At 41.6% G+C, this 20,014-nt stretch overlaps 1 protein-coding gene across 2 annotated transcripts in view; it reads left to right on the top strand.

The window, feature by feature from the left end:
- Window positions 1-20,014, top strand: part of STAG1 (STAG1 cohesin complex component) — a 305,757-nt gene that overhangs the window by 50,538 nt on the left and 235,205 nt on the right. The window contains exons 2-3 of one of the 2 annotated variants that reach the window (XM_090051340.1): window positions 11,556-11,647; window positions 15,001-15,139. In XM_090051340.1, the coding sequence (XP_089907466.1) occupies window positions 15,111-15,139 (29 nt within the window). In that variant the 5' untranslated portion in view covers window positions 11,556-11,647; window positions 15,001-15,110. The remainder of the gene's footprint in view (window positions 1-11,555; window positions 11,648-15,000; window positions 15,140-20,014) is intronic. The other variant, XM_090051339.1, reaches the window with a different exon arrangement.

Below are 20,014 nucleotides of genomic sequence, written 5' to 3'. Positions count from 1 at the left end.
ATGTTGTGGAATCGCTATCCCTGAAAATTTTGAAGAGCAAGTTGGTGGATGGACAGTTGCTGGGGATGGTTTAGTCAGGGATGATCTTACCTTGAGTAGACCTTGGGAAGTCCCTTTTAGTCCTACTTCCCTATGATCACACATTTACTTCCTGATCTTTAAGGAAAATGTTGAATTGCCATCAAACTTGGTGCTGCTTCCTGTGGATTGATCCTTGAGAATTTACAGGACTGTGATGAATTTTGTGGGTTTTTTTTTATAGTGTGGCTTGCACATAGGGATGAAAGACTTGCCCTTGAATTAGGCCTGCTGGCCCCTCTAGGACAGGGATTGCTAAACTCATTTAGCCTTGTGGGCCTGATGAATGGTATGGGGTTGGATCAGGTCTGTGGACCTGCCACTCCCCTCCCCCCCGTGTCATGTTGAATCTCGCGTATGAGGGACCCACACCAGCCAATGTGGACTATGTAGTACCTGTTCCACCAGGTCTGGGCCCTGCGCTGTGCAAACTGCCCATTCTGGATGGTCTGGGGTGGATACTGTGTGCTTCATGGGTTCTACACCAGCCAGAGTAGGTGTCTTGTGCAACACATGTCCCAGATTGGCCAGGGTGGGCACTGCATGGAGCAAGTGTCCTGGAGTGGCCTGTATACATTGTGTGTCCTGCGCCCAGCACATACTGTGTGCAGTGTGTGGGTCAACTTAGGACTCATGGGATACTCCAGGAGCCAGATGTTTTGGGCTCTGCAGGCCAGATAAGGCCTGTGAAACATCTTTGACACCCCTGTTGTAAGAGTAGCCAGTACTAGATGCTTTAGAGGAATGTGGAAATAACTTAGACTAGACACTAGGAAGAACTTCTTCATGGTAAGGGTTACCAGAATCTGGAATGGGCTTCCAAGTGTGGTGGTGCTCTCCCTTACCGTGGAGGTCTTTAAGAGAAGATTGGACAAACACCTGCCTGGGGTCACCTGACCCCAGCACTCTTTCCTGCCCAGGGCAGGGGGTTGGACTTGATAATTTACCAAGGTCCCTTCCGACCCTAAAAATCTTTGAAATCTATGAAACTTTATAGTAAGAGGAGTCATAGGATAATCTGCCATCAGAGTTAGGTTTCATCATAGTCTGAAAACCTGAAGTCTCAAGTTCTACATTCTAGAATTTGTTAGTATTAACAATAACGTCTTGATTTGTATAAGCAGAATTTATGGAGTGTCTTGTTTGTTTGTTTTTAAACCTGCCATGTTTTTGGCCTGTGACATTCTGTAGTAATTTCCTCACTTAGTTTTGTGAAAGTCATCTCTTGTTATCAGGTGTTTGGATTTGCACTTCCAATATTATTGAATATCTGCTTGCTTTTGTATTATGATGCTGGGGTAAGAGAAGCTGCCAGTCTAACTACCCTGTTTGTATATGTTTTTTTTATGTCTCATTATTTGTCTCCCTTCTAAGATAAGAGATCCTGGTCTCTTCACATAAGTGTTTTCGTGCCTTGGGTAACTGATTGTCCTTCTCTAAACTCCTTACGATTCTGCAGCATCTTTTGAAATGCTGCACTAAGGCACTGGACATAGGACTCTAGATCAGTCTTAGCTTCTGATTTCTGACATTTTCTATTACAGTCCCCTTGCTATTATCATAATCTTTGAGAACCTATATAACTACGTCTACAGTACGCTTTCACTGGCATCCCAAGGAATTGGAAAGGGATTCAAAGTTGTAACTTGGGTCTTCCTGACTCTCCATTTTGCTCCATGCTTGGGGCAGTTCTGAGAAGTGTCAAAAGAATTTCTGCCACAGTAGGTGGAGTGCAAGGAAGATGCAACCCTTTACCACAGGAAAAAGTAAGCTTCTAGTTCAGTTGCTAGGATTGTATTCCATAACGTTTTAACTTAGCCTGCTTTTTCTGCTTTTATAATTTGCTACCTCTGCTGAGATTGATTAGTTGAAATTTATATCCTTCAAATTTGCAATGCCTCCTTTTGAGTAACATAGAATTAAGATAATCAGAAGGAAGATCTTGACCCTGGATGTGCGGATTAAGGAGGTAGGCAGCATTTATGTGCAGAAATGATTGCCTGGTTTTTCCTTGATGTTTCTGTTATCCTTTTTCTCTTCAGCTTTTATAAAGCAGACTTTGTTCAGGATTCTCACAGATATGTTCCTTAATGTTCAGTAGCTCATTCTTAACATCAGACGATGTACAACATTTTCCGTATTTTGAATGGACTGTACTGTAGGTATGAAATTTACTTTTGAGTTTTGCATCCAAAGTCATCAAGAACATTACTACAGATTAGTTAGGAACAGACCTTCAGTCCCGTTTCTCTAATAGCAGCCAATTCAGATGCCTTTCTGTACATTCAAAAATCTTTGAAAGTTCTATTGAAGATGCTGGTTAAGGACAATAAGGCACATTCAGCATATAGGTCATTGAGAATTATACAAAATAAGGCTGCAATGTATGCTGGTACTTATTTTTTAAAACATAATATTCCTTTTCACTTTTGAAACAAGAGGAAGTTTGTTTAAAAAATTCACCAATACAGAAATGCATCAAATGGGCAGTATATCTTCAGTAACAGGATCATGATACTCATTTATCAACAAAGGCCATGCAAGTTTTATACTAGCCATGTCATACTCGAAATAACTTTGTGGACCCAGTTTATTTGATTATATTGCTGAAGAATTTTAAAATATATCAGCCTGTGTGGTGATATTCAGTTGTGCACTGGAATGCATAAATTACTGCTTGGGAAGTTTCAATGACATTGGCCGCATACAGGTGCTAGGCTTCTATTGAGAGAGAATTGCAGCTCTCCTGATCAAAACAATGAGATATACAAGAAGCTTTTGCAGTAAAAATGAACACTTCATCTTTTGGTTTGAGATTCAGAAGATTTGTTGCAAAATTACAGCAAAGAAAGATTTTTACCTATATGAAACAATGTATTGCTGGCATAAATATTTCTAGCGAACATGCAGTCAAGGTCAGTTTTCTGGTCAGTAGACATTCAGTCCAAAAGCCTTTTAATGCTAATTTGAATGTTTGAATTTTCTAGGAGTAGGACTTCTGTAGCTGAAATGCACCATAGCAAAAATCATATTAAGAGCTGAAAAAATGTAACTAGTTCCAGTTTTATTGTGAATTTATCAAAATATCCTTTGTGATGCTGCTGCTGAGGATGAGACGAGGATGCAATGAAGAAAGCATATTTTCTTTCTTTTCTTGCTATTTGAATGCAATATTCTATGTTCACTGTAGCTGAATGTGTTATCACAAGGTTTCAAGGATTTTTTTTCTCTGTTTAGTCTACATGCATCAAACACTAAGAAGAGCAGAACTTGCACTGTTTTTTTTCAAAACAATTTTCTGCATTAATTTCTACTAATTAAATCCATACAAATGAGCTTGGCTTTCCTCAACTCTCCATAACTTATAAATGCATCACTTGCTGGATTGTGAGTTTCTGAATTATAAAGCATCTCTTTTTAAATCAGCTGTTTCAAAGTGTTTCTATTCCAGAGGGTTCCAGCCAATTAAAATGTTCTCAGGCACGCTGCTCCCTCCTGGGACCTTAAGGCTGCTGGATACCATAGAGGGAGAAGGTGGCAGGTAGTTCTTCATCCAGCAAAGATAAATAGACCCATGGGGCAGTTCTAGGTACAGATGACCAATTGCTTCCTTGGTCTCCCTGCTTACTGCACAGAGCTGACGCAGCTTGATAGGGGCATCAGCATCAGTGCTTGCTCCTAACTGGATGGGGTAGAGAGGGCTGCATGTGTGTGGAGGGGAGTCTAATGTCTGTGAGCATAGTAAAAGGAGTCTATTTCTTGACTCCTGTATGGCTGTGGGGCATGGTGCTGTGGTGTAATAAAAAAGGTTATGTAGGACATTCCTGGTTTGCTGGGATATACCTCCCACACTAGTGGCCCATAACTGTACCCACTGGCACCTAAGGAGGAAGCGTTGTGGCCAGCATTGTGTTTGGCCACCATTGACTCCCTAGCCTGAGTGACCATGGTACCCATTAATAGCTGGGTCAGCTGGCTCATGACTCTGGAGCAGGGGCTTGAACTTGTATTTCTGAAGATGCCTTAGTTGCTGATCTGTGGTGCCCCAGTAATAAGTGTGAAGGGCAAAAATCATCATCATGTGATGGAAGTGAGACCTGAAATTATCCATGTGTGGCATACTGGCCAGCATGCTGTTCTCAGGGTTGAGAAAAGGGATGGGACAGGGAAGCAGTGGCAACAGCAGTTGTTTTCTTTGGTCCTGCCTGGGGACTCATTTCCATGCTCTGATGCAGCCAGAAGTAATTAGTGCTGAGGCAACTTCAAGATAAAATCAGGGGTGAGTCTGAGCAGGTAGCTAGGGTTTATATTCAAGGCTAATTTCTGTTCCTAATGCATACAGCATATTTTATCCTGTCTTTAATGAAAGCAAAATCTTTTACTCTTTTTGGATATATGCCTTCTAAGTAAAATCTTCTGAGGTGTTTTCTTCCTTTAGTCCTTCTCCTGTATTATGCATCCTATCTCTGCCTTTCAGCTCATTTTTCCTACTATCACTTTCATAGTAATTAATTTTTAATGCCCTCTTCTTTCATTTCTTCTTTTCCTGCCATCTAGTTTCCAGTATCTCTGTGGTTTCTTTCCAGTCTTACATTTCCTGTTATCAGCTCCTTTGTACATTCATCATTTTATATCATCTTTTGCACACATATTTGTGCCTCCCACCACCAAATCCTCTCAGATAAGTTCGTGATCCATAGAAATTGCTCCTTTCCAGCCACAGCATGCCGTCCTAATTCCTTGTCTCAAATTGCGCATGTCTATCCAAAAAACTGGCCAGTCTCCTACTGCCGGTCCAAAACATTTTTAAATATGCAGAATGGTTATGCAGACAGTCAGTAAGGGCTGCTGTTATTTACATATCAAAGCTAAATGAATATTAAAATGAATCAGAGCAATCATGTTTTGTGCAAAGCAAACGTATGTAATGGCATGCCCTTGTTTCTTCTCTTGCCTTGCTATTGTTCTGTACACACTTTGTCTTACTCTGTCAGTTAGTAAGCTGTATAGGGACATTGTGTTTATTTAATGGCTAGAACTAGAGCTGGCCAACATTTGGAAAAAAAAATTACTTTTGATTTTTTACCCCCTGTTTTTTTGTTATTTCTTAAGATGCTTTTAGTTAAGGAGATCGCCACCATTTCAGGAAAAAACATATTTAAAGAAAGTTTGTCAAAAAATTGAATAACTACAGATTGTGTAGATTTCAAACTGAACAGGTTTTTTTTTTCGTTTTTTCCCTCCTCAATTTTTGATCAATTCAGTCTCTAGCACCTTGGAACTGAGGTCCTAATCTGCACAGGACGTTTTAAATACTACCATAAATATTAACAATGTATCCTGTCATCCATTTACCCTTGGCCATGTTGTCTGCCATCTTTAACAACATTTCTGTACTATAGATTACTCTCATTTTCTGCCATCTCAAAGTCTGTTTCTCCCACAAAGTTAAGTAAATCCACAAATTTATGCAGGCTGTCCCGGGATAAAAACAGATGTCACAGTTCTGATTGATCTGAGTCAAAACCTAGAAGCAGCATAGACCTATTCACATATAACTTGTCCCTGAAATGAATGGCAGTTAACCCAAATTAAATACGATTATCCTTGGGGAAAAATGTTATCTTGGGGTGTGGACAGACATAATGTTTAGAAGGCTCTCAGTAAGACTATAAACCCCAAGAGTCTAGATGCACAGGCCACTTCAATCTGCCTTAAACTTCCTGGAACGTTTCCAAAGCCCACCAGGAAAATCAAGTACTGCTTAGAGCTAGTGCACTGGCTCAGTGTTACAAAATGCTCTGTGTCCCCAGGTGTCTAGTCTGTCTTCCAGGCATCTCAAACTGCATTGCTTCTGGCCCCTGGCCTCCCCCCAACACATAGGGCAAGGGGCTGCCGTGGAATGCAGCCCCGACTATTGTCCAAACCCTTGCTCCCAGCTTGTCACCTCCCCACCCACTGGGGTGGGCAAACTGCAGGAGCAGAAACAGGGACTCTTTAAAATCCCCAGATCAAGTAAGAATCCTTTCCCACTTGTCCCTCCCCTTCCCCTCTGTGTTTGTCCCCTCCCTTACCCTGTCCCCAGCTGGGGGATGGGGTGTGGACTCCAGGGACAGCAGTTGCAGCTGAGTGTGGGTTTCTTTCTGCCCTGTCCCCCTGTCATGATCACTATCCCTGATTGAACCCAGCTAGAGCCACTGTGGAGCCCCCCACCCTGACCAGCTGGGGACAGTGGCAGCAGTAGGTGGGAGAGAGGGGAACGGGAGCAGAGAGGCCATGCTGCTGAGGCCTGAGGGGAGGGGAGAAATTCTTACCTGCTCGGGGGGGCTGCATGGTCCAAAAAAGGAGGTGCAACTGTGCCACTGCACCTACTTTTGACCTGTCTCTGCCAAGTCCTGGGGGTCTTTTGTCATGTGTGCTCTGCTCCCTACCACCCTCAAGGTCTCTGCATCTGTTTAATCCCTGTCTGTGGCACTTCCCTGCTCTCTGGAGTGTCAAGATCCCTTGGAGCAACAAGCAGGAGCAGAGGGGCTGACATGCTGGAAGGGCTGCGTGGCTTACCTCCCCTTGCTCCAAATAAGCCTGGTGCCCCAAATAAACCTGGCACCCCAAAGCGTAGGGTCCTGAGCAGAGGTGATAGTAACTACACAGTTCTCAACGCAGGGGTTGAAAAGCTGTGGAGATCTAGGGTGGATTGGTGGTCTCTGTAGCTTCAGGAGCTACTTAATCTGTGCTTGCCCCCTCCACTCAAATACCACACAGGATTTCCTAGGACAGGCTTCTCGAGCAAAATGTCTTTGCGCTTAAGTTCCCCTTACTAGCCTAAGCAGGCACTGGTCTCCCTATCCCATTTTTTATCTTTCTCCCTTGTTTTTTAGTGCTAACATTTAAGAGGGCTTATCTTCATTTTTAACTACAAAAGTTGACTCATTTTTTTCACATTAGTGAATTTTTAATGTGACCTGCTGACTTGCACGAAAACTACAAACTGACTTGTCTTTGCTTGGCTTTATCCCATATTAGCCAGCTTAAGCTAACACACCTGACAAGGCAGGTACATTTTTCAAGAGAAAGATGTGTAGGAAATAGAATTGCCATACTGGATCAGATCCTGGATCAGATGCTGGTACCTAGCCTCCTCAAAAGAAGGGTTTCCTTCTAATCCTAAATGTTTCATTACTGTTGTCCATCACTTAGCATTTACATGAAGTTTTGATGTTGAAGTTTAAAGATTGAAGTTTAAAAAGTTAAGTGCTAAATGAGAAGTTAATGGTTTTGATGCAGATGTGCTTGGTATAGTGGGTGGTCAGCGCAGGTGATCATAATTCCATGGTCCCCTGGACATCATTTGTATCAATCTACACTGTTTTTCATAGAAGTCAAGGCCAGAAGAAACCACTGGGGAAGAACAAATGGCAGATTTCTCCTGGGACCAAGCCTTTTAACCTGGGATCCTAGATGTGTACAAGATTGTTGTCCCACTTTACCTATCTGTGAAATATCTGAGAGAACACTTTTTCCCCCAGGGCAATAGTAGCTAATTTGGGCTAATTGCCATTCATTTCAGGGATCAGGCTATGTGTGTAAAGAAATGATTCCCTCTTCTTTTGTCCCAGGCTTTGATTTGGATCAGTCAAAACCACCTCGGATGTGATGTCTGTTTTTAGCTCTTGTGTTTATCTAATCTGACTGCTTACATAAAGCAGGCCATAGGGATTCCCTGAACTAATTTCTCCTTCATGTCCAATAGTTGTGGTTGAATTAAAGCTTGTGGTTCAGAAAAATACCTAGACCCCAGATAAATCTGATGTCTATTTTTAGCCTCGAATTTTTTCTTTAATCTTCTAAATAGGAGCAGACCCTTTACTGTCCTATTACACATTAGTTCTTCAGGCACATTACATCCATAAGGCAACTTTTATGTTTTTCTTTAAAGTAGAAATGGGGGGTTTAAGGTTTTGTATATCATCTTCTGTTATGTTAGGTGGGGTCATGACACAACTTAATGCATCATAGCATCACATTGTATTAGTCTGACGGAAATCTGAAAAATAGCGCTGCAAAATGTCAGATGTCTTGTGGCTGATGCAGGAATTTGGCAAAAATAGTCATAACTACTCAGCCATCCATGGACACTGATGCAGTGAGGCAAATCCTTCAAGGCACTGCCAGTTGTCAGCAGTCTTGGGTGAAGTTCATTATTAGTTTTCAGACTGTATCATGCTAGCATAACCTATTTAGTCAGTGGGTTCTGCTTCTTGTAGGGTTTTAAAACCAAAATCAGTAAGCATCAGTAATATTTTATTTGGAAAACATGTATTCTGTCCTGTCATGACAAGAGGCTTTTGTACCTTGGGGCTAAGTTGTATGTTAGTTTTTTGATAATATTTGGCGTCAGCTTTTTAATTGTTTTCAGCCTGCCTTTAATTATATGGTCTCAGGAGGATTTTTTCAAAATCAGTTTTGTTTTTCATACTTTTAAAAATACAGTGGTAATATAAGCTCATTGTGACCATATCCCTTTACCTGCAAGTTAAATCATTAATGGTGATTAATTGCTGACTATGTAATGGCTGTTTGGAGTACTTCTGTGTAGGTGGAAGATGTGTATCAGTCAACTCCAGGATTTTAGTTAGGCTAATCTCCCTGGTTTGGACAAGACCTTAGAGTATTTCCCTGTTGAAAAGGGGAGCAGTAGAGAAATATAGGGTCTTTGATGCAGAAAAAAGAAGTCCCAGGGAATATTGGGAAATATGTACCCCAGGTTCTTCTCTTTTGATTGCTGTAACAAGGTACAGAAATTTATTTAAAAAAAAAAACCCAGCTCATTACAAAATGTAAAAAATTTTTTTTGTTTTTTTCCCCAAGAAATAAAACTGGCAAAATGTAATGAGAAATATTTTATAAATAATAAATAAATCAGAATATTGGTTGTTTATTTGATTTCCGCATTTAAGCAGATAAGGACGAAGTACTTGAATTGAGAGGAGAAATAATCCCACCACTTCTCACATGCTGTCTTTGTTGAACATTCATTCCTATTCGATGTCTTCTTTTGTTAACATAAGTTTTAAAAGAATGCTAAGCCTGCACAAATTCACATACCTTTTCAGAACATAGATGCACAAATTTACACACATTTACAAGGCTCCAGACCAGCAGAAGCCATTCAGATGCGAATTTTAGAGAATCAGAGGTTTTAGAACTGTCACAAACCTTGAACAGTCAGCAGAAAATGTTGAATTTTGATTCACTTATCATTTATGTCTCAGTTCTCTGAGTCTGTAGACTCCAAAATACAAGAATGTAGAATGCCTGGTCAATGAAAATGCAGCAATGTCCCTTATGCTTCTTCCTCCCTCCCCTCTGTTTGGATACAGAATAAGTCTTTCTGTCCAAAATCATTTCCATATTTGCCAGAGAGTTCAAAGCGGGGATCTTATTATTGCCAGCATTTGTCAGAGAAGTGACAAGCTACCTTGCTACATTTCAGTGTCCTTTTTTTACCACTGTGTAGTGGTTCTGATATTGTAATAGCAACCCTAGCAGATCTTTTGGACAGTGTATGTAAAATTGTACAGTGCCATAGCTCAGAAGATACAAACATTAAGCTGCAAACTAACTGTCCTCAATTAGAAGTTAAGGAGGTTAAGTTATTCCATTTCTGCCTACTTCCTTGTTACCAGTTCTGCAGTGGCTGGTGGTGGCTCTTGTCAGACTGGGCACTGGACTTACCACGTGATCCAGTCTGGTTGTCATTCTCATTTAGCATATATATTTTTTAAACTATTCACAATATTCTTTCTCAAAATTTGCTGAAATAGAAATGGCTCTTCATGCTGACCATTTAACTCACAGGCTAAGTAAGAAAACTGAAAATAAAGGAAAGGGGTATATTTTTCTTAAGCATATGAAATCAGACTTCATTCTGTTTCCCTAGTAATGTGAAAGCAAAAATCTTTCACCCTTATTCATGTTAGATAGCATTATTTAACTTGCAGGTAAGGGGATATGGTCACAACGAGCCTATATTACCACTATAGTTTTAAAAATATGAACGACACCCCCCCTCCCCCCCATTTGAAAGCTAAATCCTCCTGGGACCATACAGTTAAAAGCAGGCTGAAAAAAAGCTGAAAATAAATATTATGGAAAAACTAAACACAATTAGCTGGGAGGTATAAGAACACTGCAGATAGCTTCCCTGATCTTACTGCAACTATTTGAGCAGTAAGTGACAAAGTCTGAGCCCAAGTTAGCAGGGTATTAAAAAATAAAAGAGCAAGTCCTGTGGAGTGGGAGAAATTGCTTTAAACCTGCATTTTACAGATCTTATAGGTATAAATAATTGTAGATAAGATGATCGCCACTGCTGCAAACTATGGTCTGCGGGCCAGATTCAGCCCAAAGCACATGATGCACATAGAACCAGTAGCAAGCAGCTCAGCCTGATGTGTCCCCTTCCCTGCCCTGCTTTGTGCCAATGTTTCCCTCCTCAGCCTGCCCTGCTCTCTCCTCCATTTGCACAGGACAGGTGCTGCATGCTGTCTCTTCCACCATGCTTCCTTCCCTCTGACATTGGCAGCCATCTGTCTCCCTTTCCCCTCTCCTATGAGAGAGGAGTTTCATAGTTTCTAGGGTCAGAAGGGACCTGAGTAGATCATCTAGTCTGACCCCCTGCCATGGCAGGAAAGAGTACTGGTGTCAAACTACCCCAGCAAGGTGTTCATCCAGCCTCCTCTTAAAGACCCCCAGGGTGGGAGCCTGCACCACTTCTCTTGGAAGTTGGTTCCAGACCCTAGCCGCCCTGACTGTGAAGTAGCACCTCCTGATATCTAACCTAAACCTACCCTCTGCCAGCTTGTGACCGTTATTCCTGGTCACTCCTGGCAGTGCTCGGGGGAACAGGGACTTCCCCAATGCCTGCTGATCCCCCCTGACTAGTTTGTAACAGGCCACTAGATCCCCCCTCAGCCTTCTCTTGTGGAGTCTGAACAGGTTCAGGTCCCATAGCCTCTTCTCGTAGGGCCTGCCCTGCTGTCCCCTGATCATGCGAGTGGTCCTCCTGGACCCTCTCTCCATGTTGTCCACATCCCTTTTGAAGTGCGGCGCCCAGAACTGGACGCAGTACTCCAGCTGCGGCCTGACCAGTGCCGCATAGAGGGGAAATATCACCTCCTTGGATCTGCTTGAGATGCATCTGTGGATGTATGACAAGGTACGGTTGGCCTTCCTGACTGCATCCCCACACTGCCAGTCCATGTTCATTCTGACTGCAGTGCAGGAGTGATGCAGCTGGGTTGCAAGCCCACCACTTTAAAAGGTTGAGCTCCATCAGTGTATAAATATAGAGTTATGACAGCTGTAAAAAAAAAAAAAAATGTTCTACACCTGAAAAATGCATTTAATGACTGGTTGGCAGGCCCTGTTTCCAAACAGTTATAGCCTAATGACACATTTGTATTTCCAATGCCAAGGTCAACAGAGTCAAGTCAGGACTGTCTAAGGAGCCAGGGGCCTCGCAGGCCACAAGCTGTAGGCTCTGTTCCTCCTCCGCTGCACCATGCATGTAAGTGCTTCTCCATCCTCCCTACCCCTCCACACTACAACAAGCACATGGTGTATAGCTATGTTGTAATTCAAGATACAAGTTGATGTACTTCATTTTACTTGAAAGATGTGCCAAGTGATACAGGGAAGAGCAAAGGCAGGAGTGGTGTGGCTTCCTGATAGGGTGCATGGTATTTCAGACTTTCATGAGGATGAGGGCTAGGTAATCCAATTTATGATTCTGTACCAGGGTCATTTTTCTAATCCAGTGTAGGATCCTGCCACTGCATTTGTTTCTGTACACTGGTCAGCTCTTGTTCTTCTCTTGGGTGGGCCTCTTGCTCCTGGTCCTTAAGTCCTCAGCCCTTCAGTCAGTCATGCCTCCTGTTTGATCAAGGTGTATCCTCACATAGCCATTTAAAGGCTTCACACTTAATGATTTGTAGTCCCTTCTTTTAACCTACTCCTGGGCTTAGCAGTCAATTTACTTTGTGGATACTGGACAATTTAACTGGAAATTTTTCCCTTTTACTTGATTGTTTCAACACCTGAATATGCTCTCCTGTGCAGGATATTTCATTCTAGAAATATCCTTCCTCAGGACTTCCCAGTTTCCTTTTATTAACACTTCCTCGATGACTTTTATCAAGGCTGCATGTCCTCAGCTCTCTCTTGGTTCTTCAGTTTCTTCTGAGCAGAAGAGCTCAGCCAGTCTCACTCCAGACCCTTTTTCTCTTTGTCGAGATTTCCCCGTGTCTTTGTAGGTCAGTACCTCTTACTACTTGCTCAAACTGTTTCTAATATAGTATCCCTATGAAACTACTTAGGCTCACTTTGGAGGAAGCTTTGTCCAAGGCAGTCGTCATAGTCACCAGATACAGCTGTCTCTGAACCTAACAGGTTGCTGGGGAAGCGACGAGCAATGGCTAAATCAAGGTCCATGTAAATGGTTGGCTTGCCCTATACAGTGATCCCTGAATATGTATCTGGTATTAAAAATTCCCTGAATATCTATCTGGCATTAAAAATTTGAAATGTTTACTAAAAAGTGATATTGAGACCCAGAGTATCCTGATGGGATCAGGTATAGAAAGTGGTTGGATCTGATTTTTTTTGCATCCAGAGATTTCCCCCACAAAATATTTAGCATATGCAAGGTAGCATGTTGTCATTGTATTTTTTTTCTCCTCGGGTTTTATTTTACATAACACTTTTTTATGTAAATGCTTTGACTTGCTTAGTCAAAAGTGTGTGAACTTTATTGGTAGGAAAGTTTTTAGGACACTTAAATAGATGCCCTTTCTTAATTTAGGATTAGATTAAATACCCTGCTTAGGTTAGGTATTAAATGCTAATGTTTTAAGATTTCCAGAGTGCATATTGTTAGTTTGTACCTACTTTATTTGCTTTGTTTTTTGATAAGGTAGTCCTGTAGATTAGAGAATTTGCCTGATGCTATGCTATCATTATTTGATTGAAGTTCTCTCAAGAAAGCAGAACAGTTTATTTTAAATTACTAGTCATTGATATGACAAGAGGAACTTGAGTTATTAATGAATGATTTTATTGCCAAGGCCAAAAAATATTTAGATTGCTTTTCACTTGCAAGTTAGATTGAAGAAAAGTTTTTAACCATAGCATGTGTGTTCTAGATCTGGCACAAGCTGACTTCCCATTTCGTCACTGAACATTCTCCTTCTAGCTTCTCTAACCTGGAATAAGTAAACACCTGTACACTAGTTCAGTTAATCTTGTTAATCCAAAACACAGCCTAAGAAATTGAGGGAAAAAACCCTAAAGCTAAAAACTCCAGTGCAAATAAAGTGTTCGTAGAAAAGTCAGTAGTGTTCTTTGCCACCCTGACATCGCCAGTGCTGTCCATAACACTCTGCAACACTGCAGAACCTGCTGCTTTGTCTCATTTACACTTTTCTCTATGCAAAGGAGTTGGATATCTGCAGTGACGGGTAAATGCAGCCAGCTGGCAGCTTCTGGGAGCAAAGACTTCCGGCCTGCAGCCACAGCCAGGTTTAGCTTATGCCAGCAAAAGGCCATTGGCCCCTGGTATAGAGAATAGTTAACCAAAAATCATTGTCAACAGATTTCATCAACTAGTCTCTTAACGAGATCATCTTGGCTTTTAGCAGATGCATCTTGGTGGCCGTAACAAGACATTTTCTTCTTCATGGCCCTAGGTGCCACCCTTTTCCTTCTGTCTTAGCCTTAAGTGGAAGGTTATCTTGGCTTTTTATTGAAATTAAACCCTGTCATGCTATTTCCATGTACTTAGCTATGAATAGAAAGTTTCTATATTAGGCCCAGTTTAGTTTAGTTCAGAGATACCAGAGAATAAATCTCTGATTGTTTTTGTGTAATAGATCAGTCATCGATATTCCCATTGTGAACCTGCCTATAGTATCTGCCTCTACAACCTCCTGTTGTACTGAGTTTCATAAGTTAAACATGCACTGTAAAAATAAATAAATAAAAATGTACTTTCACTTGTTTTAAACCTGTTTCCTAGTCATTTTGGCAGGTACCCCTTAGTTCTAGTGTTCTGGGACTTGAATGATAGTTCTCTATTCACGTCTACATCCATCTTGATTTTATAGACCTCTGCCATAACTCTTCATAGCATTTTTCTTTCTAAATGGAAGTCCTAGCTTTCTTAGTCTCTCCTGGTTTGGCAGCTGTTCCATACCCATGATCATTTTGGTTGCCCTTCTATGTACTTTTTCTAATTCAACACCCTTGGAGACTTCACTGAGCAGCCCCCTTGTCAAAAGCTTTTTAAAATATGGTGCTTATCTGTGGGATACATGGGCAATGTCTGGTCTATCCACAGGCTGCATCCTGCTGGTGGGCCTGGTCTGGCCACATGGATGGGGATGGGGTAGATTGGCCCTAATCCATCCATATGCAGGGGAGGGTGGAGGGGGAGCAGGGAAAGACCAAAGGGGGAAGTAGGTGCAACTTTGCTCCAGCCCAGCTCAGCCCAGCCCAGCCATTCTGGGGTATGGCTCAACCCACATCTGGCTGAGGGGGGAAAGCTGTTTTATTCATGTCTTCAGTTTTTAGTTTCTAGTCATATGTGTACAAGTCTATATTAATAAGACTATGAACAGATCACAGTGCATATAAAGTATTATAAATTCATAAAAGAAATGTCATATTGCCTAGTATTGTGAAATGTTTGGAGCAGACCCAGTTGTAATCAAATATGTGCAAGAATATGATTAAGTTGTCATCAGACATTAATTCTTATTTCATATGATTAATAGCAAACTTAATACAAAGCCAACAGTGTTTGGTCTGTAATATACTGGACATTTGGGATCATGACTTACATGTTCCTTTCTTTTTATTCTGTAGACTGGACTTTAATATTCCTTTTGCGAAAATATTTACTGAGGAATTGTATTGTAACAGCATCAGTAGAAGAAATTCTATGTAGTTCTAATACTTCAGAGGGTGCTACAAAAATGATTACTTCGGATTTGCCAGTGTTACAGTGAGTATAAATTTTTCCTTTATATTTGAATCTTTTAGATGATGAAAGATGGCTTAAGAAGGTGTTATGATTGTATAGTAATGGTGCAAGACAGTGAGATGTGTGCTTTTCATGTGCCTGCTCCAGACTTGTGTCACTTGAAATAGTATTCTATTCTGTAAACATCCATAAAAATGCCCTCCATTCAACATCTGTTCCCTGCGTATATTCCTTTTTCTTTGTTGCAGTCAACAAAATACATTTGCTACTTTTTATTGCTCCCAGCATTGAGGACTTAAGAAGAAAGTATGAGCTGGATCCTACTCCAGAAAATTGTTATTATAATTGCACATTCTCCTTTATAGCCAGGTCAACATGTCCTACAAGAGATCTTCAGCTTCTACTGCTGTGTAATAAGCTAGTTATGTGAGGTGTAAGTGGTTTATGTAGACTAAATGAGGCAGCTCGTTAATTACCCCACTTAGACAGTATGGAATATTACAGTGAATGGAGAGGCCCTTTAGAGAGAGGATCTAGGAAATATGATGGGTAAGCTGAAGGAAGGAATTTTAAGAGCATCCAAATTTAGGTGGCAAGTTTGAATTCAGTTTTGTTGTTACATTATCTGTTAGTGAAACCAAATCCAAGAGTATTGGTGAATCCAAACTGTCCGTGATGTGGGTTTTGTACGAGAACAGATTTGGAAGGTTACCTGCTTGCATGCTGCTTGGAGGCAGCATCTGGATTTAACAGTCATTTACTTGAGAGAGAGCTCCAGCCCTAAAATTTTTACTGTTCTTCTCTTCCTCTAATTTACAGCAAGTCAGAAAACTCTTCTGCAAAGCAGAGCCATTGGTCTTAATTACATGGTATAAAATGTTAGATTATTTTGCTTTATTTCATGAGAATGAAAATAGAAGTAGTCATGTATATGATGGAAGCAAAACTCAGAACTTCATTCAGCTTGGAGGGTCATAGCATACCACTGGAAAATAGGAATTACTGGTATTAAAGGGAGGAAAGTGATAAAGGTACCTATAAACCTCCTAAGCTTAATAACGTGTAAGACCTTAATCATTTCTTCCTTTAAAACTGGTTCAAAAGGCATGAAGGTAAATGGAAAGTGGGGTGTTATGCAATGTGTTTTACTAGTGGAGTTTCTTAAGGATTGGTTTTGGGACAATCTCATAGCTGCTTATTCTGTATTCTTATAAATTACCTTGGCACAAGAAACAGGAATGCATTAATGAAATGCTCTGATGATAAAAAGTTGGAAGGGATTGTCAATAAAAAGGAGGAATTGGATATTGTACAGAAAGAACTGGATGACCTTGAGGACTATAATAGTGGAATGGGGTGAAAATTAGTAGTACAGAATTCGAGGACAGGCAGTTAGACTAAAACTAAGACTATCTGCTCTTGGTTGGGTATTCCCCAGTTGGAAAAAAATGAGGATGAAAGACTTGGGTAAACTGCAGTCACAGGATGGCTGTGAGCCACTAACAGATGTGGTTATGAAAAATGTAAAAACCATCCCAGTGGTCATCAGTCAAGGTATTTCCAGTAAAGTTAGGGAAGTATTGATTCTGTTGTGCAGGGTATTGGTGAGATCTTTCCTGGAGTACCTTGTGTACAATTCCAGTCATTCATGTGCAAGAAGGGTTTAACTCAGACTGGAGCAGATGGAGAGAATGGATTACTAGGATGACCAAGAAATGGAGAGCCTGTGTTAAAGAAATGTGAAAGTGTTTGCTTTACAAGTGAAGTCTGAGAGTGGATCTGACTAATCTGTAGAAATAGGTCAGGGAGATAAACTATTCAAGCTAAATTGCAGTGCTGACACAAAAATAAGTGAAAATAAACATGGAAGGAAAAAACTAGACTTGAAATTAGGTGTCTAAGAAGAGGAGTGAGCTTTTGAAACTGCCTCCTAATAGGTGTCTTAATTTTTGAGTGTCTGTGGGTGGCAGGACTCCCAATCGCACACTGCTGTGAGCCTCCCCACACCACACCAATGCCCGCAGTGTGCTGTGTAAGCCCCCCTTCCTTCACCCTGCACCTCATAAGCCTCCAACATGTTGTGCAGACCCCCACCCATGTGGACTTACTGTGCCATGGAGGCATCTGGCATGTGCAGATATGCTGCACTATAGGACCCACCACCCTGTATCATGTCCCCCCATCTTACTGCCAAGCAGCAGGTATTTCCTGCTTCACTGCACTGCTCCAGCACAAACAGCGGGCTGTCTCCGGACCCCTTAGGCCACAGCCAGTAGAAGCTGGACACAGGGGGAGCCCAACGACTCTGGTGGCAGCAGCAAAAAGCAATGGGGGAGTGACATCCAGATGTAGAGCCTGAGGGGCACAGTTTTTAATTCCTTGGGAGCCCCATGCAGTCTGTGGGTCACCAGTTGGACAGCCCTGCCTTGAAGTATCAGTCTTGCTATCCATGCTTGCTTGCTTACTTATATCCTAAGGATCAGTGTGGAGGAACCTGCTCTAGAGCCTGTGCAGATCCTAGGGTGAGTCTTATTTCTCTTTGAGGTAGCCATCATGATGATGATCACCACACTGCACTTCTTAACACTTCAAGGGCACATTTTGTCTGGTACCTTCTCAAAAGGCTCAGCCTGATGGTAAGATATACTGCATTTACCTCGCCTCATTGAACACTGCTTCTCTTCCCTGGGGTGAGGATGAGGAAGGTTTAGTTTATATAAACCAAAAAAAAGTTTATCAGCCTCTTGAAGGCTCAAATCGAGCATAGGCTATGTTTACCTTGCATGAGAAACACCATGACCACGGATGTGGTCTTCCTAGCTGCACTGGGGAAGACCGCTCTCTTGGCATGGGGTTAGTGCCTGCCAAGGTATTGTACAGTAAATCTCCCACTTAGCTGCTGGAATGGGAAGGTCTTGGCTTTAAGCTCACTTTATGGAAATGAGACTCCTCCTTGGCTTGCCACTGGTCCTTACGGCTGAGGGCAAGAAAACTTGGGAGCATCTGAACCCCAAACTTGGGCCTGCAAGTAGGATACCTGCCAAAGGTTTTGGAAACATCTGAAGCTCCAGATGGGGTGGAGGATGTTTGTCAGTAGTAGGGCCACTTATGGTTCTGCACTGACTCTTGGATTTGGAATTTGTTTTGGCTTATTTGGCTTGGAATATGGAAAATTGAATTTAAAAAAACAAACTCGCACACACAGACACGGGGGCGCGCGCACACACACACACACACTCTCTCTCCCCCCCCCCCACTTCCCTGGGAAGATCTGTTGGATCTAACTTCTTAAGTTTTTTCTTTTTATTAAAGAGTTTGCTCTGTCACAGGGAAGTATTGGGTGCGTATTTAAAACAGGGGCAGGGCTAGCCCCCAGTCTTCCTTCATGAAGGGGGAAATAGGGGAAAGTGTCAGTATTTAAGGTAATAGAGAAAGAAGAGTGTACATTTGATATGGGAGGTGAGGAACACATTGGAGTACAGAAGGGGAATCTTGGATTGAGCAGAGCAGGAGTGGGCCAGGCTTTCCAGCGCAGAGGATAGCTCTCCTGCTTCTATAGAAGCTTTGTGGCTTGGAAACAAACTCCCAAGCTCTGAGATGCTGTCAAAGTTTTACTGAGGCTGCTCCTACCACGGAGATCAGGCTACCCTTCACCACCTCCCCCCACTACATCAGAAGAATGCTTTGCTTATAAATAGGAGAAAATTCAACTTCTTCTGTGACCACCATTCTAGCATTTCGATCTCAGTGTTGGCTAACACACTACCTAGTGCTCTGCAGAACTAAAAGCATGAGTTTCAGCAGTCTAAGTTGAACAGAGCTGTATGGATTCTCACTCCTTAGGGATTAAGGTACAAGAGTTACGTGTAACTCTTATTTCCCAATGTGTTATTTGGGCTTTGTCTCAGGGACTGTGGCCGTAAGGAAAGCTAGGAGTTTGTTACAGCAATTGCAGAACATATAGAAATCACAAACCTGAATAAAAAACATGAAAATTTGCAAGTGACTAAAATGAAGTCCATTTTTCATTTCCTCTAGAATACACACCATATCACATGCTGATATCAAATCAAATCAGTCGGTCTCTCCATAAGGTTATCGCTTAGCTGTTTTAAGTATGAAGCAAGCATGAACGTACGTAGCAGTGAAGTTCAGCCAGTGAGATTTGTAGTTTACCAAGGGAAACGGGAGAGTGCTCTTGAGGTGAAAAGGAGGCACAAATGATTATAGCAAGTGTGAATAAAGTAGGAAGTGCAAATGCTAGGTAGAGGAGTGTGAAGTATCCAATGAAGATATTTCATGTTAGTGGTAGCTTGATGTTTTATACAGTGGGTAACGTGGATTTTAAGCAGAAAGCATGCAGTGGCAGCCTTTTTAAGAGTTCATAAATAGTAGATTCAAGTGGCCAAATCTGCAGTACGAAAGACAAGTACAGAAAACGGTCAGTGGGCTATCATCTGTGAAAACAGAAGAACAAATGCATAATAGAACAGAAGATTACTGACTTGCATAGACTTTTGGCAACGTTAATGTTCCACTTCATGGCCTCGAGATCCTTACTATTAAAAACTCTTTGCAAAGCTTTTCAAAACAAAAACCATTGATGTCATACCTTGTTCAGATCAACTGAGGAAAATATGCTTACCAAAGCTTTTTGCAAGTCGTAAATGATCTGAAAGAAGAGTTGAAAGATTGTCTTGGAATTAGTCTTGGTGCAGATGAGACAACAGATGCTGCAGACCACTTGATGCTAAATACTGTAGCAGTGCCATGTTGTTCTTTTGCAGATACTTCACATCCTCTGTGCAGCACGTGGCAGATCAGGAAGAAGACGGGCAGCACAGTGACATATTGGGCAGAAAGCAGAGCATCAGTTCAGGCAGTGAAACTTGGGAA

This window comes from Crocodylus siamensis, chromosome 6 (assembly GCF_052110815.1).
Source record: "Crocodylus siamensis isolate JL-2025a chromosome 6, ASM5211081v1, whole genome shotgun sequence".
Lineage (NCBI taxonomy): Eukaryota > Metazoa > Chordata > Crocodylia > Crocodylidae > Crocodylus > Crocodylus siamensis.
The sequence above is the reverse complement of the archived record's forward strand: the minus strand, read 5'-3'. Positions and strand labels throughout refer to the sequence as shown.